General features: G+C 36.2%; 1 protein-coding gene across 1 annotated transcript in view; it reads right to left on the reverse strand.

The window, feature by feature from the left end:
• The window catches only part of LOC121418154 (transient receptor potential cation channel subfamily M member 5-like), a 34524-nt gene extending 19902 nt beyond the window's left edge, over positions 1–14622 (reverse strand). Inside the window, exons 1-10 of the mRNA XM_041611872.1 lie at positions 14467–14622; positions 11446–11569; positions 10164–10335; positions 6266–6446; positions 5124–5293; positions 4107–4359; positions 3198–3345; positions 2395–2597; positions 1148–1248; positions 380–514 (exon numbers count right to left, since the gene is read on the reverse strand). Coding sequence (XP_041467806.1) covers positions 380–514; positions 1148–1248; positions 2395–2597; positions 3198–3345; positions 4107–4359; positions 5124–5293; positions 6266–6446; positions 10164–10335; positions 11446–11543 — 1461 coding nt within the window. The 5' untranslated portion in view covers positions 11544–11569; positions 14467–14622. The remainder of the gene's footprint in view (positions 1–379; positions 515–1147; positions 1249–2394; positions 2598–3197; positions 3346–4106; positions 4360–5123; positions 5294–6265; positions 6447–10163; positions 10336–11445; positions 11570–14466) is intronic.
• Between the last annotated feature and the right edge of the window lie 474 nt (positions 14623–15096).

Here is a 15096-nt window from a genome sequence, read left to right on the forward strand (position 1 = left end):
AATATATTGTAGTCTTCCCTCCAGACCCAAAGATGACATTTTTTAAATTTAATAAATCAACTGCAGTCAAAGCTATCGCAATAGTTTTATCAGTCACCAAGGGAAATGTGTTTCAGCGTCAAAGAACAATAGGTGAGCGGTGAGAGGCCAAAATTGTGATTATTTCGTTAAAATGTCCTACTAAAACCACAACAGTTATGTTATGGAATTCAGGTCAAGTATATAGGTAAAGGGTGAAGAGTTTCGTCCTGATTCGTTACTGACCAAATTTGCTCTCAGCCAATCAGATACGAAGATTATCAAAAGCTACAACAGTTATCACTGAAAATAACTGACAAATCTTTTCATGAAAGTCTCTCCATGAGGGGAGGGGTTATACCTCATTGTAAAGTCGTCGGAGTTCACCGGCGTGGAGATAGTCTTCGAGCTTGACGTTGATATCGAGAAAGAGACGTATAAAGTCTGTCTGGTCGTTAACCAACGCAATGCGGAGTGCCTCAAATAGTTCTGACGACTATAGTAAAGGGGTTGGAAAAGTAATGTGAGGAAAATAAGAATAATTGGTTATAAATTAATGATAAATGCGTGAGGAAGAGGTTTGATTTTTGTATCCCAAAAATATAATATCGGAGAGGTATTCTAAACCCAAAATAGTAATAATAATATAGTTATCTATAGGTTAAATTGCAAATAAAAGAATTTTGTTTAGAATTCTAATATTTTGCTAATTCAAATATAATTTCGCTGAAAGATTTACGGAATAATTTGTAACTAAGTACTACAAGCTTGATACCTGCCAAGTTCAATAATTTTATACACTTTATTCAATCTGATTTTTTGCTGCTACGTTTGGATTATGCTCTTGGAATCAACGCAAAATTTGATTGAACGCATTCCCTCAATCCCTTGTTTTCTTTCTTTCTTTCTTTTTTAAATCCTAACTGTATATGTTTGAACTATTGTTTTTACCGTCTACTCAATACGGATAATTATCATATAATGTATCGCTTCTATACAAGCTAACTAGCAAATAATTTTAATTACAGCCCGTGAAAAAGAAAGTAAACTGTTCTGTTCAAATGTCTTGTGAAGTCAAATATTTCTTCACACTTGCGCAAGCTCCGTTATAGCAGTAAGATCGACTTACTTTCCACTTGTATTGCGATAGAAGCTGATTCTGTGCCAATGTCACTCTCCTCCAGACTACTGCCATATGAAGCTGGTCTTTCTTTCCCGAACCTTGTGAACCTGGTGGAAAATATCAGGATCCCGTGACACAAAAGATTGATCATACTTCTTGATTTTCACGCTTGATTGTACATTGTAGTCAATTCAATCAAAGGTTTTGTTTAACTTTGTGAGCAGCCGATTTAAAAAAAATTCTCAAACCAAGATGAAACATGTGTACAAGTGCATGTATTAGAACTAATAAACCCTGAAAACAACCATTATTGTGAATGAAAAGCTAAAACTACAAGGCAAACCACGATTTTGTAAATAGGCGTCTTATATACACTGTTAGAAAATTTATCCTTAAAATAAAAGAAGTTCCTGCAGCAGAGTCTCGTGAACACCTGTAATCTTACCAGATTGCGTAATCTTACAGGAAATTGGTATTTGGTGTATGGCATCTTACAAATTTCCTTGAATAAAACAGTCTTTTCACCTTTTTAAACAGACCTGTTCTGTTAAATTGCAGAAAAAAATCATGTTTTATGAATTTACAGAATGATTCTGTAATTGCTTTCTGCAAAATCTTCTTTTATTTCTCTGTAAAATCACGGGTTTTTTAACAGTGTAGATACCTAAATAGTACACATACGTGTATGGGATAAAATTAAGATGGTGTTTCCGGTCACTTTATGTTTCAATTTTTGAAGCACTAAATAATTATTTCGAACGTAATTTTTTCGGGCTTCATTTTTGTAACATATCACAGACACAGGTGACAAGTGCGACCTTCTAGCTTAGATTTTTTTTCAAGTCAAACCAATGTTAACCAATCACTTTAATCGTGAAGATATTCTTCTATTCGATGATTGCTAAGCATCATATCAAATTGTTCCATCCAAAAGATACAATAATTCCAGTATAGCTTCGAAGATTAGTATAGAGAATCGCGTGTAAAACCTAATTTCTGACTACTTTTACCAACTGCTTTATAATGAGAAAATTATATGCCTTTTGCATTTAGCAACCAGTATTCCGAATGATGATTTGTTTTTTCTTTGATACTTAAAAAAGGTGTTTTAAGTATTTGTTACCATAATCACACCAAAGAAACTCACTCCAAACCGACCGATGACATTCCATTTGAAATAACGTACAATCTTTGATAGGTCTGGAGTTGATTTCGTTGGTGTCATTGTATAATCTTCGTCAATGATGGTGTACCTCTAAGGAGGGCCTTTAGGAAAGCCTCGTCGATGTCGATCCGTGGGACTCCCTCGACACCGTCGAGATCGAAAATAGTAATCAGATGTTTCCTCTTGACGATTTCGTTTACCTTCTTTAGGAGTTCGACCATCTCGCTCGGCGGGACGTTGTTACCGAACTCTTGTCTCACGATGTTGTGTAGAGAACTTGATCCATCGTCACTGTTTAAAGGTGATGAAAAGCTCAAGAAAATAAAAAGCAACGCATTTTTCATCCGCACCCTTCTCTTGCTTCCTTCTCCTCTCCTCACATTTTCTATCCTCCTCCTTCTTCTTCATTCTTTCTTCTTCTTTTTCTTCCTCTTCTGCTGATGACGATGACAATTTTTAGAAAAATTGTGATGATTGTTCTAATTATTATCATCATCATTATTACTATTAACGATTAATATCTTTATTATCATTGTTATCATGAACATCATCATTTTTTTGTATGTAAAAGTTTCGTACAATTCAGTTCTTACTTCGAACAGTCTTGAAATAAAATACCATTATTATATTCATCAAAATTATTCATAATCAATATAAAATACCATTATTATATCATCATAATCATAATTATATATATTATAATCATAATAATTATTATTATTAGCATTATCATTATCAATCATCAATTTTATTATCCTTTTAATATTGCTACAATCATCATTAGCAGTAGTATCTCATCCATCGTTGATAGAATCGTCATTATCACCTTCATTGTAACGTCTATTATCAAGATGCATTTATCATTGATAAAATGTAATCATTGGGACTCACTTCTGCCTGTAAGCTTTAGCAATGACGTTAGCACAGCCCTTGGACCCTGCAAGGACTAGGACAGGGGTCTTATTTTCTATGGCATTGTGGACTGCATGTATCTGATGAGGTCCCCCATTCACCAGGAGACATACTGTTGGTACATTGGCTGTAGTGAAATATAAGAGAAAAATATATATAGTTTATATAATTATGGGACATAAGTTGGAATTGACCATATCATTCTCCTGTAAAACGCCATGTTTAATAGACTTACTCGTTCAAAATTGATTTTGACCGACCTAAGTATATGATCTAAATACAAAACTATATTTACACAAACTCTGAAAAGGTGCAATGGAGCAACCTCCCTCTCCCGTAGAAGGCATCAATTGAATTCCAAAGTTCTTTTCTTACCACCACCACCACCACCACCACTACTACTACTACTACTACTACTACTACTACTACTACTACTACTACTACTACTACTACTACTACTACTACTACTACTACTACTACTACTACTACTACTACTACTACTACTACTGCTGCTGCTGCTATCAGTAAAAATGACAATAATAGTAGGAAGAAAAGTGAATAAATTCATATTAATGGTTTCTTGATTAACTAGAGAAAAGATTTGGGCTGCTGAGTGATCCTTGAGTTACGCACAGTCTATATTTGTCAGTGTCAATACATGATTCACTTTGATCGTAATACTATGCGTTCCAGGGAATATAATTATGTCAAGTATAAACTATAGGCAGGAACTGTTAATACTATAACCATAATCCTTTTTTTTTCGTGTCGCGATTTTCTTTATCAAGGCATTGATAAAAAGTAGTTGATTGTCGATCCTCTGTACCGATGTAAATGTTTTCCAGTTTAAAAATAAATAACATAAATACAAAACTCATAAAAACTCACTGCTACTGAGGGTAATATTTCGTGATGAGATCTCATGTTCGATCAAGCTCCTAATCCTGATCTCTGAGCTCTGCTGATCTCGTATAGTCATCGGGTCAGCGTCTTGTCTATGATTCTGTGACGACGACGATGCTGATGTGGATGAATCTCTCTTTGGATCTGTTACGAGTAGTGCATATGGATGATTTGGATCGAGCATGGCCTGCTGTGTAATTCTTTCAGAACCCTGTCCGTATATCACGGGCCGCCCGTGCTGAAAGTTATCAAATATGATATGAAAATAACATAATCTATGGAGAATGGCTTCATTTCATTTCCACATGATTGCAATGAATTTCCAGGGAAGAATAATTGACTTACACAATCTACGCAATGTGATTACTGACTCTACAATGGAAATATATTTAATAAAATATATTTTTAACTTTCATTATGCTGAAAGCCCCTATCCAAAATGAATAAGGACACAAGCTTATTTCAAAATGATTGAATTTGTTTAGAATAAATTAAACCTTTTCTACGTATAGATGCGTCTGTCCCTGACATCAACACTGTTTTCTTAAATTTTTGTTACCAAGTTACCATCAGGAAAGGATAAACTAACATTCATTAGTAACGAAATTGATAGCAGATTTAATGAAATACGGTAGTACTTTTTTTAAATAGAAATAGTTATATTGACTACATCCATAGTGGTAGTGACAATGAACATACCTGTTTTACATGTCTATAACAGCCCCGTTTCAGAGGGCACATTTCTATATTACAATACGAATGGGAATCATTAAAAAGGGTCACGAAAAAAATATCTCAAAAGAACGAAAATGACAGTGAGATCGATCAAGAGAACGTAAAATCAAATGACTTGATGGCACTGTATTTAGATGATTACCGGTTCTACAAACATTTGGTTTTCTCATATCACACAAAATAAACACTTAAGGTATGAACAGGAGTTAACTTAACACCTTAGACCCTCCCCTATTGTGCAAAATCAAGCTTGGAGCGCTTTACTACCTCCGCGCCGTCGATGAGGGACTGTGCGCCATCGATCTCTCGGAGCGATGTGAGTGCGATAGCAGCGACCTTCTTACGACCCCGACCAGCAGCTACTGCGTGGTCTTTCACAGCCTCACCAATTGTCTTGACGATACCGCAGTTGAGTCCACTTGAAATTATCCATGCTCCTAAAGGATAGTGGGGGTATAGACATAAAGAATTATATAATGATCAAGTATGTATATTGAGACAACCATATTCCATGATCATTTGATTTGTAGTCATACTTTGCAAGTGTACCCCATTATAATGTAAGGATCCAGTTGGCCGAAATAATTTGGTAATTAAGTAACTGACTTCTACAAAGGAAAGATTGAAACCTTATGGCTAATTTAACAGCAAAGTGGAAAAAAGAATTGTCAGCAAAATGTAATGCAATCCATTTCATGATACAGACGAGTACTTTCGTTTCTCAAGTAAAACGGTGGAAGTTTGTTTTTTAATATAATTTTTAAAAGACTGTTGTCGTCATGGTAGTGAAGCATGGTTCACTATATGACATCCAAGAAAGTAGATTTAAAGGTGTAGGGCTTTCCATTTTCGTTGCTCCAACGCATCCTCAACATACAAAGTTTCTCCACCTTGTCATGCTTGTGGTTCAACAGATTACACTTGTCCTTATGACACCTACAATCATCGTAGATTGTCCGTTGGTTGATCGTACTTTATAAGTAGTATGATCTCCTTTATGCTTCGTTTATATTTGTTCTATGATCGTACAAACTTCGTATTGATGCACGATAATCATACGATTTTCGTATGGAAACAGAATCAGCATATAGGGTCTACAGAGGAGGTATGTCCTCGATTGGCTATACGATGGAGCTATTAATGTCAGTAGTTCCATGGCTGAACGTTGAGGTAGTGTAGAGTAAGCATTCACCTCTCACCCTCAAGTACTTAAAAATAACCTATACATGTATAGGATCGTCCCCTGTTTGTATTTTTTTTTGTTGAGGGGGGTGAGACGAGTTATCAGTCCTGCAAGTTCAGGTGTTAACCACAATATCCTACTATTCACCCCGTAAACATGCTCACGTCAATGTTAAACAATTTGTTGAACACACAATAATGAGTCTAATTATAGAACATATACTCACCAGTGGTAGCTGCGGCTTTGGCGATCCCGATACGGAAGACTTCACGACGCTGGATATTCATGTGAAAGTTGCTCGTGCCTCCCACGATCGAGATTACGAGATTGGGTTTTGGGAGCCGCCATTTCTCTAAAAGGAAATTCACCACCTCCTTGGCACAGGCATTGCTGGGAATCAAGGCGTACTGTTTGTGGGGATGGAGAAGTAGTGGGGATAGTGATGATAGTGACGATTGTTATAGTGGGTAATTAAAGAAATGAAGAATTGCTAAAATCCCTTGAGGAAAAAAAATGAATTAAAATCCACCATTACCACCTTTACCCCAACCAACATTAAAGTCAGCAGCAGCAGTAGCAGTAACGACAACATGGGTAGAAGGAGCAGTAGCAGTAACGACAGGATGGGGAGGAGGAGCAGCAGCAGCAGCATGCATCATCTTGTTCTAGATTTGTGGTCCAGTTCTAGATTGTTTCCGCCAGCTAGCTCTCGTAAGGCTTCTGTAGGCCCTTTTTGCAATGTTCCCATTGTTTTACGCTTGGATTTATGACGTCATTATTCTGAACTATACGTTAGGAATTTACACCAGGAGAATTCTCAATCTTGAAATATGAACTATGTGCGGCTGGAGCAATCACGTACGGAAGGGTCCATGCATGTTGTTCTAGCATATCATGTTGTTACTTTAATGTTTATACGGAGTAAATTCATGAACTTTTTCTATCAGCAAATTATGTATCTAATGAATCAGCACTCCTTATGCTGTTATGATGTTTTGTAATAAACGCTGTATACACTGCAAAAACTCTGGTGTTAATTTAACACCAGCCCGGATTCTATATCTGTCCACACCTGAGAAGTATTGAAATAACACCAGCTTGGAATCAAACCGATCCTGTTTTGATACTAATTGGTGTTGTATAAACACATATCTGGTGTTAGACCAAAACCAAACTGGTGTTGTTTAACACTTCTCTGGTGTGGACAGATATAGATTCCTGGCTAGTGTTAAATCAACATATGAGTTTTTGCAGTGTATCTCTACAATCAAAAGGTACTGCAAGAATACAAGCTCATTACCGACGACGAAACTCGTGTTCATCTTCACAACATGCTCACACAAGTATAATGAATCATTCAAATTTATTACGTTATCTCAAGATTTTACTTATAGTCGATTTGACAGTCTCATAGGCTCAATACACCAACCTAGAAATGTTCTTTCCGATGAAGTTTTTTTCTTGATTCGTGTTCGTATGGGTCCTAGAACAAATTCAGCTTGGTTGCCCAAAGTTGTCGTTTGGGCAATTTTGCTAATTTGCATAAATCCAAAATGGCCGCCAGATGCAATCTTGAAAACCTAACTTTTGAACCCCTGTCCACAAAATGATGAGTAATGACTCGTTTTAGGGGTTTAGAGATGTGTAGAACCGATTTCTGTAATCATTTTTGCAATATAAGGTCATCTTCAGGTCAAATCCAAGATGGCCGCCATATGCCATCTTGAAAAATTGACTTTTGTTCCCATTGCCTCAGAATGACGAGTAATACCTCTATTTAGGGGTTTTGGGGTGTGCAGAATCCATTTCTGCTTTCTATTTTGCAATATAATGTCATCTTCAGGTCAAATCCAAGATGGCCGCCATATGACGCCATCTTGAAATATCAATTGTTGAACCTTTTGCCCCAGAATCATGAATAATAACTCTATTCATTAGTCATTTGGTATGTTGATTCAATTCATGCAGTTATTTTGCACAAAGGATAATCTTCAGATCAAATCCAAGATGGCCGCCAACCGCCATCTTGAAAAATTACTGTCCGAGGCTTATGTCCGGGAGTTTTGATCCAAACGGCAACTTTGGGCAACCAAGCTGATTTTGTTCTAGGACCCCATAGGAACATGGATCAAGAAAAAAACTTCATCGGAAAGAACATTTCTAAGTTCGGAAAATGTCAAATCGACTATTATTAATCTTTATATTTACGACCGCGATGCCTTCATGGTTGGTGTTACGGGAAACAAGGGATGATCGCCCCCAAGATTTCCAAGAAATGAAAAAGGGGGAAGAAAATGTAAAAATGGTGAGATTTAAGTCTGTTCTTCTAAACTCTACAATTAATGTTATTAAATCTTAAAAAAAATGCCATTGTCATTATGTCGTCTTGCCCGTCCCCCTCAAAAATTCCTGGCGCCGCCTTGTTGGCCAATCATAATGCCTTAAGTAGTATTTCATCCCTCATGCTCACAAATATAACAATTACGTCATCCCTTACATTGCAATGTCTGGCTTTAAAAATGCATCGATTTGCCAAAGACGTATACGGTTGTAAAAATGTGAACTACAAACAATCTTCCAGACAAAATATCAAAGTTTTCAGGAAAAAAAGGTCTGACTACCTGTGAACAAATCCAAACATACTTCTGAGTGAGTTCGGAGCATTTTGTTCAATGTCAATTGAGAAACTCGATACTAATTTCAAAATCGCAGGGCTTGTTCAATCGCAGTGTTCGACGCAATAGATTTGAAATGATAATCCTTTACATATACTTAGGGATACATCCCTTTTCATAAACAGGGGTGGCGCTAGATTGTGAGTGTGTGTGTGTGTATATGGGTGTCATGATAGTATAAGGATGATTTAATTTGGTTGTATCAGAAAGACAAAATGTCCGTGGCAGATTAATACACGAGCCATACAACAACAAATTATACGACTTATACTACTGCTGCTACTACTCCTAATACTACTATTATTACTACTCCTACCAGTTCTTCTGCTACTTCTATACTACTACTACTACTACTACTACTACTACTACTGCTACTACTACTACTACTACTACTACTTCTACTACCACTACCTCTACTACTACTACTACTACTACTACTACTACTACTACTACTACTACTACTACTACTACTACTACTACTACTACTACTACTACTACTACTACTACTACTACTACTACTACTACTACCTCTACTACTACTACTACTGCTAGTACTACTACTAATACTACTACTTCTGCTGCTACTGCTACTACTATTACTACTATCACTACTGCTACTGCTGCTATCACTGTTCTTATTAATACATTGATGTTATTTGCAATAGTACTTGCGCTATCGCAGTATACTTGTCTGATTGACAGACTTATAGCTGGGTTCTAGTTAGGTTGTATATGTATTCATTGTGAACATTGCTTGCACATCTATGAAAGAATCGCCATCGATGATTTTACGTTTTTTTTCCCTCGAGGACGGTTATTTCTGCAGACGACTCTTACAATATCTAGAATAAACGTTCTTTCAATTTCTCTATTCTTAAAACAGCTTAATAGCCTGGACAGGCAGAAGCGGATATGTACTAGTTTGCAGTTTAACTGTACTCGGAAATAGGCTGTTACCGGAATAAAATTAAACCGGAATATATTGCAAGTTAAATTGCTATCAACAAAGAATGTATAGAATGAAACGAATAATGTATACTATCATGGAAATTGCTCTTTGCCAGATACTTTATCGCACAACATCAGCAATCGATCTTAAACATCAATATCTAATAGCATCAAAATTTCAAACCTTTCCCTTTAATATTCAAGTGCATGTTTGTTTCTATCTCCCAAATTTGGCATATCCGCACCATTTGATCAGCTACATAATCAGGCTAATATTCGATATTTCCGTCGTATCTCATATTTTATAGAAAGACTGCCAATAACTGCATTTTTTCAAAAGCTCAATACCAATACAAGGTCTCCCCAAGTAAACCTCCTTATGAGACATACACGCACTGACACGTCTACCTCAATATATCCCCTACCCCCTCCCCGGAATCACAGCCCTGTATTAATACAGGCAATCATTCATAAGTCTTTGGTTATTGATACTGTTCTTACCCTAGTCTTCAGCCATCTTTTTCCCGTTCTTAAACCGCTCTTTAATTCTTTCCGATACAGGATTTTGCTCGTCTCGAAATTAGCACTGGGTTCGGGTTCTGGGGTGTAACTCTTGACAACGGTTTCCATGGCAATCCTTTCGTTTTCCTTTGAAGATTGTCGGCTCGGATTCCTATGACGACAATATGAGACGGACACAGTAATTTTGACCGCGTTTTCACGAGTTAAATTTGGATATTTTTATTTTTAGGTCTACAGTGCCTTTTGCTGAATAAAATACCGAACTGATTGTACACGACTTTATTGGAGCCTGGAACACGTTAAGTGAATGAGGTAGTAGAGTTCGTCAACTCGGGATGAGTAATCTAGTAACGTGAATTGACAGGACCTTACGTCTGCTGCTATCATGAGTCAATGTTTTTATTAAAGGCAATCGGCAAAATTCCAACGTTGCCAACCATCCTTGTAATAATTTTCACAGAGTGATCAGTATATCCCATCGGAAAACTGTTTCTTCGTTGTTTGACAGCTTAAATATTTTATGAGAAAAAAAATCATGGATAGCAGTGGGGGTAATGAGCCCCCCCTCCCCCCAAAAGGGTGGAGGTGGCTGATCATGGCGAATGGGGGGGGGGGTGGAGGTAAGAATCACATGCCTGTCAAGTGAAAAATATTGGCCTTGTTAGACTAAAAGTCTGATTTTGTGGTAGATATTTAAAGAGTATTCAAAAGCATATAACATATTTCATCTGTTTTTGTCCCTTTTTTTGTTCACTATCTCTTTTTATATGGCTATCGGGGTATAGTTGAGGGTTCATTGTCCCCCATCCTTCCTAATGCTAGTGACTGATCGGTTCTGTCTATTAAAAAACCCCGCCCACATTCCCAACTCTACTTTGATTTAAACCACAAATATAAAAACATTTTCCACTGTATTTTTCCCTTGTTTACAGCGTTTACTAATACCAAGGAACAATTAGGGGAAATATTCTAGTAATTATTTCTAAATAGTTGATCACGATTTGAAGGCAAAACAATGACTTATCTTTCCATGATGTAATACGCAAACATTTAGCATTGAAAGCAAGCTTACCTTCGAATTAAATTTGTAAGTGAAAGCATACATAACCACAATTACAGATTGGTATTATACCTATATTGAATAACAAACTGCTAACGCACATAAAATAGATTTATCGAGGATCTTTACAAAAGGGGAAGAAAGATGATTTTCCTTCAAATTGTGTTATTTTACCAAAAAAAATCTGCATTTAGTACTCACATTTGTATATTCGGTTGTCCATGTTGAGGCCCGAGTTTGTAAGGCTCTGCTCTATCGTCCGATGGGTCACTTTCCGCCACACAGCAACAAGAAGACATATCAGAAGCACCACTTAGTTAAAAACCTGATTTTGGGATAGATGAGGAAATTTGATTGCTTGATTACGCCCCGGCAGTTGATTGAATACAAATGAGAATTCAGCTAACTAATTCCCTTGGTTATTCATCTATAAAGAGGACATCACTGACGGAGTTGTTCTTACGCACACCTACCGCACCTGAATGCGCCAATCATTAAAAACCAAGTAGATATTTGTGTTATTGGTCGATGTAAAAAAAAAAACTAAACCGTTACTATGGTAACCAAGGTAAATTATGATTACCGATTACCATTTGGAGCCAAGCATCATAATAACCACAGGATTTATACAAACTATACCGGTATACTCCAAATCCAAGAAGAGAGAATAACAGATTAGTGTTAATGGTTATTAGTAAAAATGATGAAATTGTCAATTTTTATGTAACAAGAACCCGGACTTGGAAAAGCTGGCAATAAAAGAGTCTTCCAGATTATGGAGAAGATTTTATTCTGTGGAATCCTGACTATTATTGGTAATAGCAGGGTGAATGACGGAAGGGATATATGATGAGGGAATGAGTGGGAGAAGACGAGGAAGGGAGGATTTGTTTGTTTGTTTGCTTGTTTATATCAATCGGGTTAAAAAACTTGTTGTCAGCCGACAAGGCTGTTTTTCAGCAAGTTCGTAAAAACAAAAGTTAAAAAATAAAAAAAAACCCAATAAAACAAATGTATACAGTTTTAATTATAACATTAGTAATAATGCTGTTATTAGAATGAAAGAAAGAGGGTGAGGAAGACGAAGAGAAAAAAGGGGGATAGCAGGAAAAAAAAGAGAACATAATGAGGACGGAGAACAAGGGAAAGAGAGAGAGAGAGAGAGAGGCAGAAAGATGGGGAGAGAGGGAGGGAGAGGAAGAGAGAGAAAGGTAGTAAATCAGGCAAAGACAGACACATACTTTTTACTATAAGCACGCTCATTCGCAGGAAGGACGAATGCCAAACATAAAATGAGTGTCCATATCGAAATATATTTCTTTTCATCGATCATCCAGTCAATATCAGATGTGGCTCAAATTTCCTGTCTCAAATAGGGGAAAATGTCAAAATATAATCTTGCAAGATGCCGTTTCTCATTGGGAACTCTGGAAATATGCGAATAGGGGAAGGGGATCTGAAAGGATGTTTTCAAATCTGATATATTTTTTATTATAATTCATACCACGATAACAACGATCAACCGCTTTTTAAAGCTAGAAATTACAATTTATAATGAATGTGAAGGATAGTTTTTGCCATTTAAAGGAAAAGTTTGCCCTGCCAAAAGTTAAATGTAAAAATAGCAGAAATGATTGAAAATATTTGCCGAAGTCTTGTTAAAAATCAAAGCATAAAAAGATATAAGAACTTTGATTATTTGATTTTTCACATGCGAGCACACTGTTAAAAAATAAAACTGTAAAACAAAACAGTAATTATTACTGGCAGCTAGGACTCACAAACAGAATGAACTGCTAAGTTGCGATGGACTGTAAAAATGCAAAAATACTTCAGGGATAATTATAAAAACCCACAATTTTAACATCCATTTAACATGAAATTTGCCTTTAATCTATTATACGAACACTATTTATAAGATAGATTCACTGCAATCAACGAAAAAAAAGATATTTCGTTGGTATTTTTGCAAAGATTATTATATTTTACTTTGTTTCACACTTGAATTGTAATTCCAGCGTTACCAACCACTGCATTAATACGTTTGGTTTGTTAAATCAATGTATCGACTTTTTTAAGGTACACATCCTGTAAATTTACGATTTCTCTTTGTAAAGTTACTAGTATTCTTAACAGTGCAGCTTTTAATATTCATATATATCGTATAGTAAAAAATCAATGAAATATCAATTTCTCAGAAAATTGAGAATGGTTCTTACTGTACCTATAGTATATCAATACACAAATTATTTTCACACCCGTTCCTTAAAAAAGTCATCTGGAATCATCCAAAATCAAATGAAATTTATGCATTTTATATTACATAACATATGGGGTAGCTGCTCGTTTATAAACGTCACAAAACCAAAATTATAAATTCTAATAACTTAAAACAAAAATCTTTAATAGATTTTCCTCAAACCTTCACCAATGTTTATAATAATTTTTGTCTGCTAATTTTACAAGAACTTCCCCTTGAACGCCTCATAGGTGACTACAATAAGTCAATAGACGTTTATGTGATAATGCGTATGTTGATAATGCAATGGATAGGTAAACTAATTTCATTCATATTTTTTTATAGAAAAAATAGCTCTATATGGGATTTGTATTGCATAACATATGTGGACTGTGACACCACGGGTACAACATGAAAACTTAAAAAAAAATCCTTATTGAAAACAAAAGATATTATTCGATGGCTTTACCCCCAAATATGAGTTAATTTTCCCTTATTATTTCTGCATTCATGGTCTAAAAGGGAATTTCACCTGAAATTGCTTTCTGGGTGAACTCCATATCTTCTTATAGATATTCGGAGTGATCGAGCAAAGCGAACGAGGAGTCAAACTCATTACGCGCTGTAGCAGTGGCATAAAATACAAAGCCTACAATGTATTCAAACTATATACTGTATTAATATTCACCCTCCGCATTTTCAAAGTTTTTGTTCTAGTTGCATGAAGAATAAGTACGTCCATGGCAATTGATGTGTTGACGTTTTTCTCGTATAAGGGCCTACACGCAAGCAATGACCGGCTTGCCCGCAAGAACTGATTGTAAATAAAAGCAGCACACTTCTGGAGCCTCCCAATTTCGATGATCAATACCTACTGCCTATTATAGTCTAATGGTAGAAGTGGAAGGGGAGATAGTACACAGTCTTTATGATACCTTTCACCCTCCAAGATATCAATATGAGGGATTAAAAATCAGTCTTACCCGATCACTTCCTCCTAGATCCTACATAATATATGTCAGCTACTGTACATGGCCACATACACCCTCCATTTGGCTAGTTTCAGTAAGTTGGCAGCATTCTTGATACTCTCAAAATAGCAAAGCAGTGCCCAGATTTGAATAAAGGGTAATACGTATGCATGAGTAGGCCTCTGTTATTCGGACTTTAGAGTCGGTTTGACAAAAATCTCGGCGCTATTGTCGGTATGAAAGACTTCCACGATCACGGCTGTGACTTGATTTGCTTGTCAAAAAGGAGTAGAAATCACACCAAAAGACAAACATCTATCTGTGCATGTCTACATTTCGAGAGTAAAATTACGCAGTTTATATGATTTTTTTTAAAGAGGGTATATCAGAAAACCCTATTCACTTTGAACAGGAAAGATATTCGGTGAGATCCCAAAAGATTACGTCATGCAACGATTGATCCCTGTTATTCGAGATTATGTCGCTCTCGCAAAACCGGGAGTGCTCCTGACTGGTAAATTCTCTTTGCCAACCTTTGTACTAAATATTTGTATTATATCACTTGATTGGTTTGAATAAACTTATATCATTATCAACGTGATCAAAGGATTCTCTTGAATTCGGGTCTTTTCGCGGGTGAAA

The sequence above is a fragment of the Lytechinus variegatus genome, chromosome 7 (genome assembly GCF_018143015.1).
Source record: "Lytechinus variegatus isolate NC3 chromosome 7, Lvar_3.0, whole genome shotgun sequence".
NCBI lineage: Eukaryota > Metazoa > Echinodermata > Echinoidea > Temnopleuroida > Toxopneustidae > Lytechinus > Lytechinus variegatus.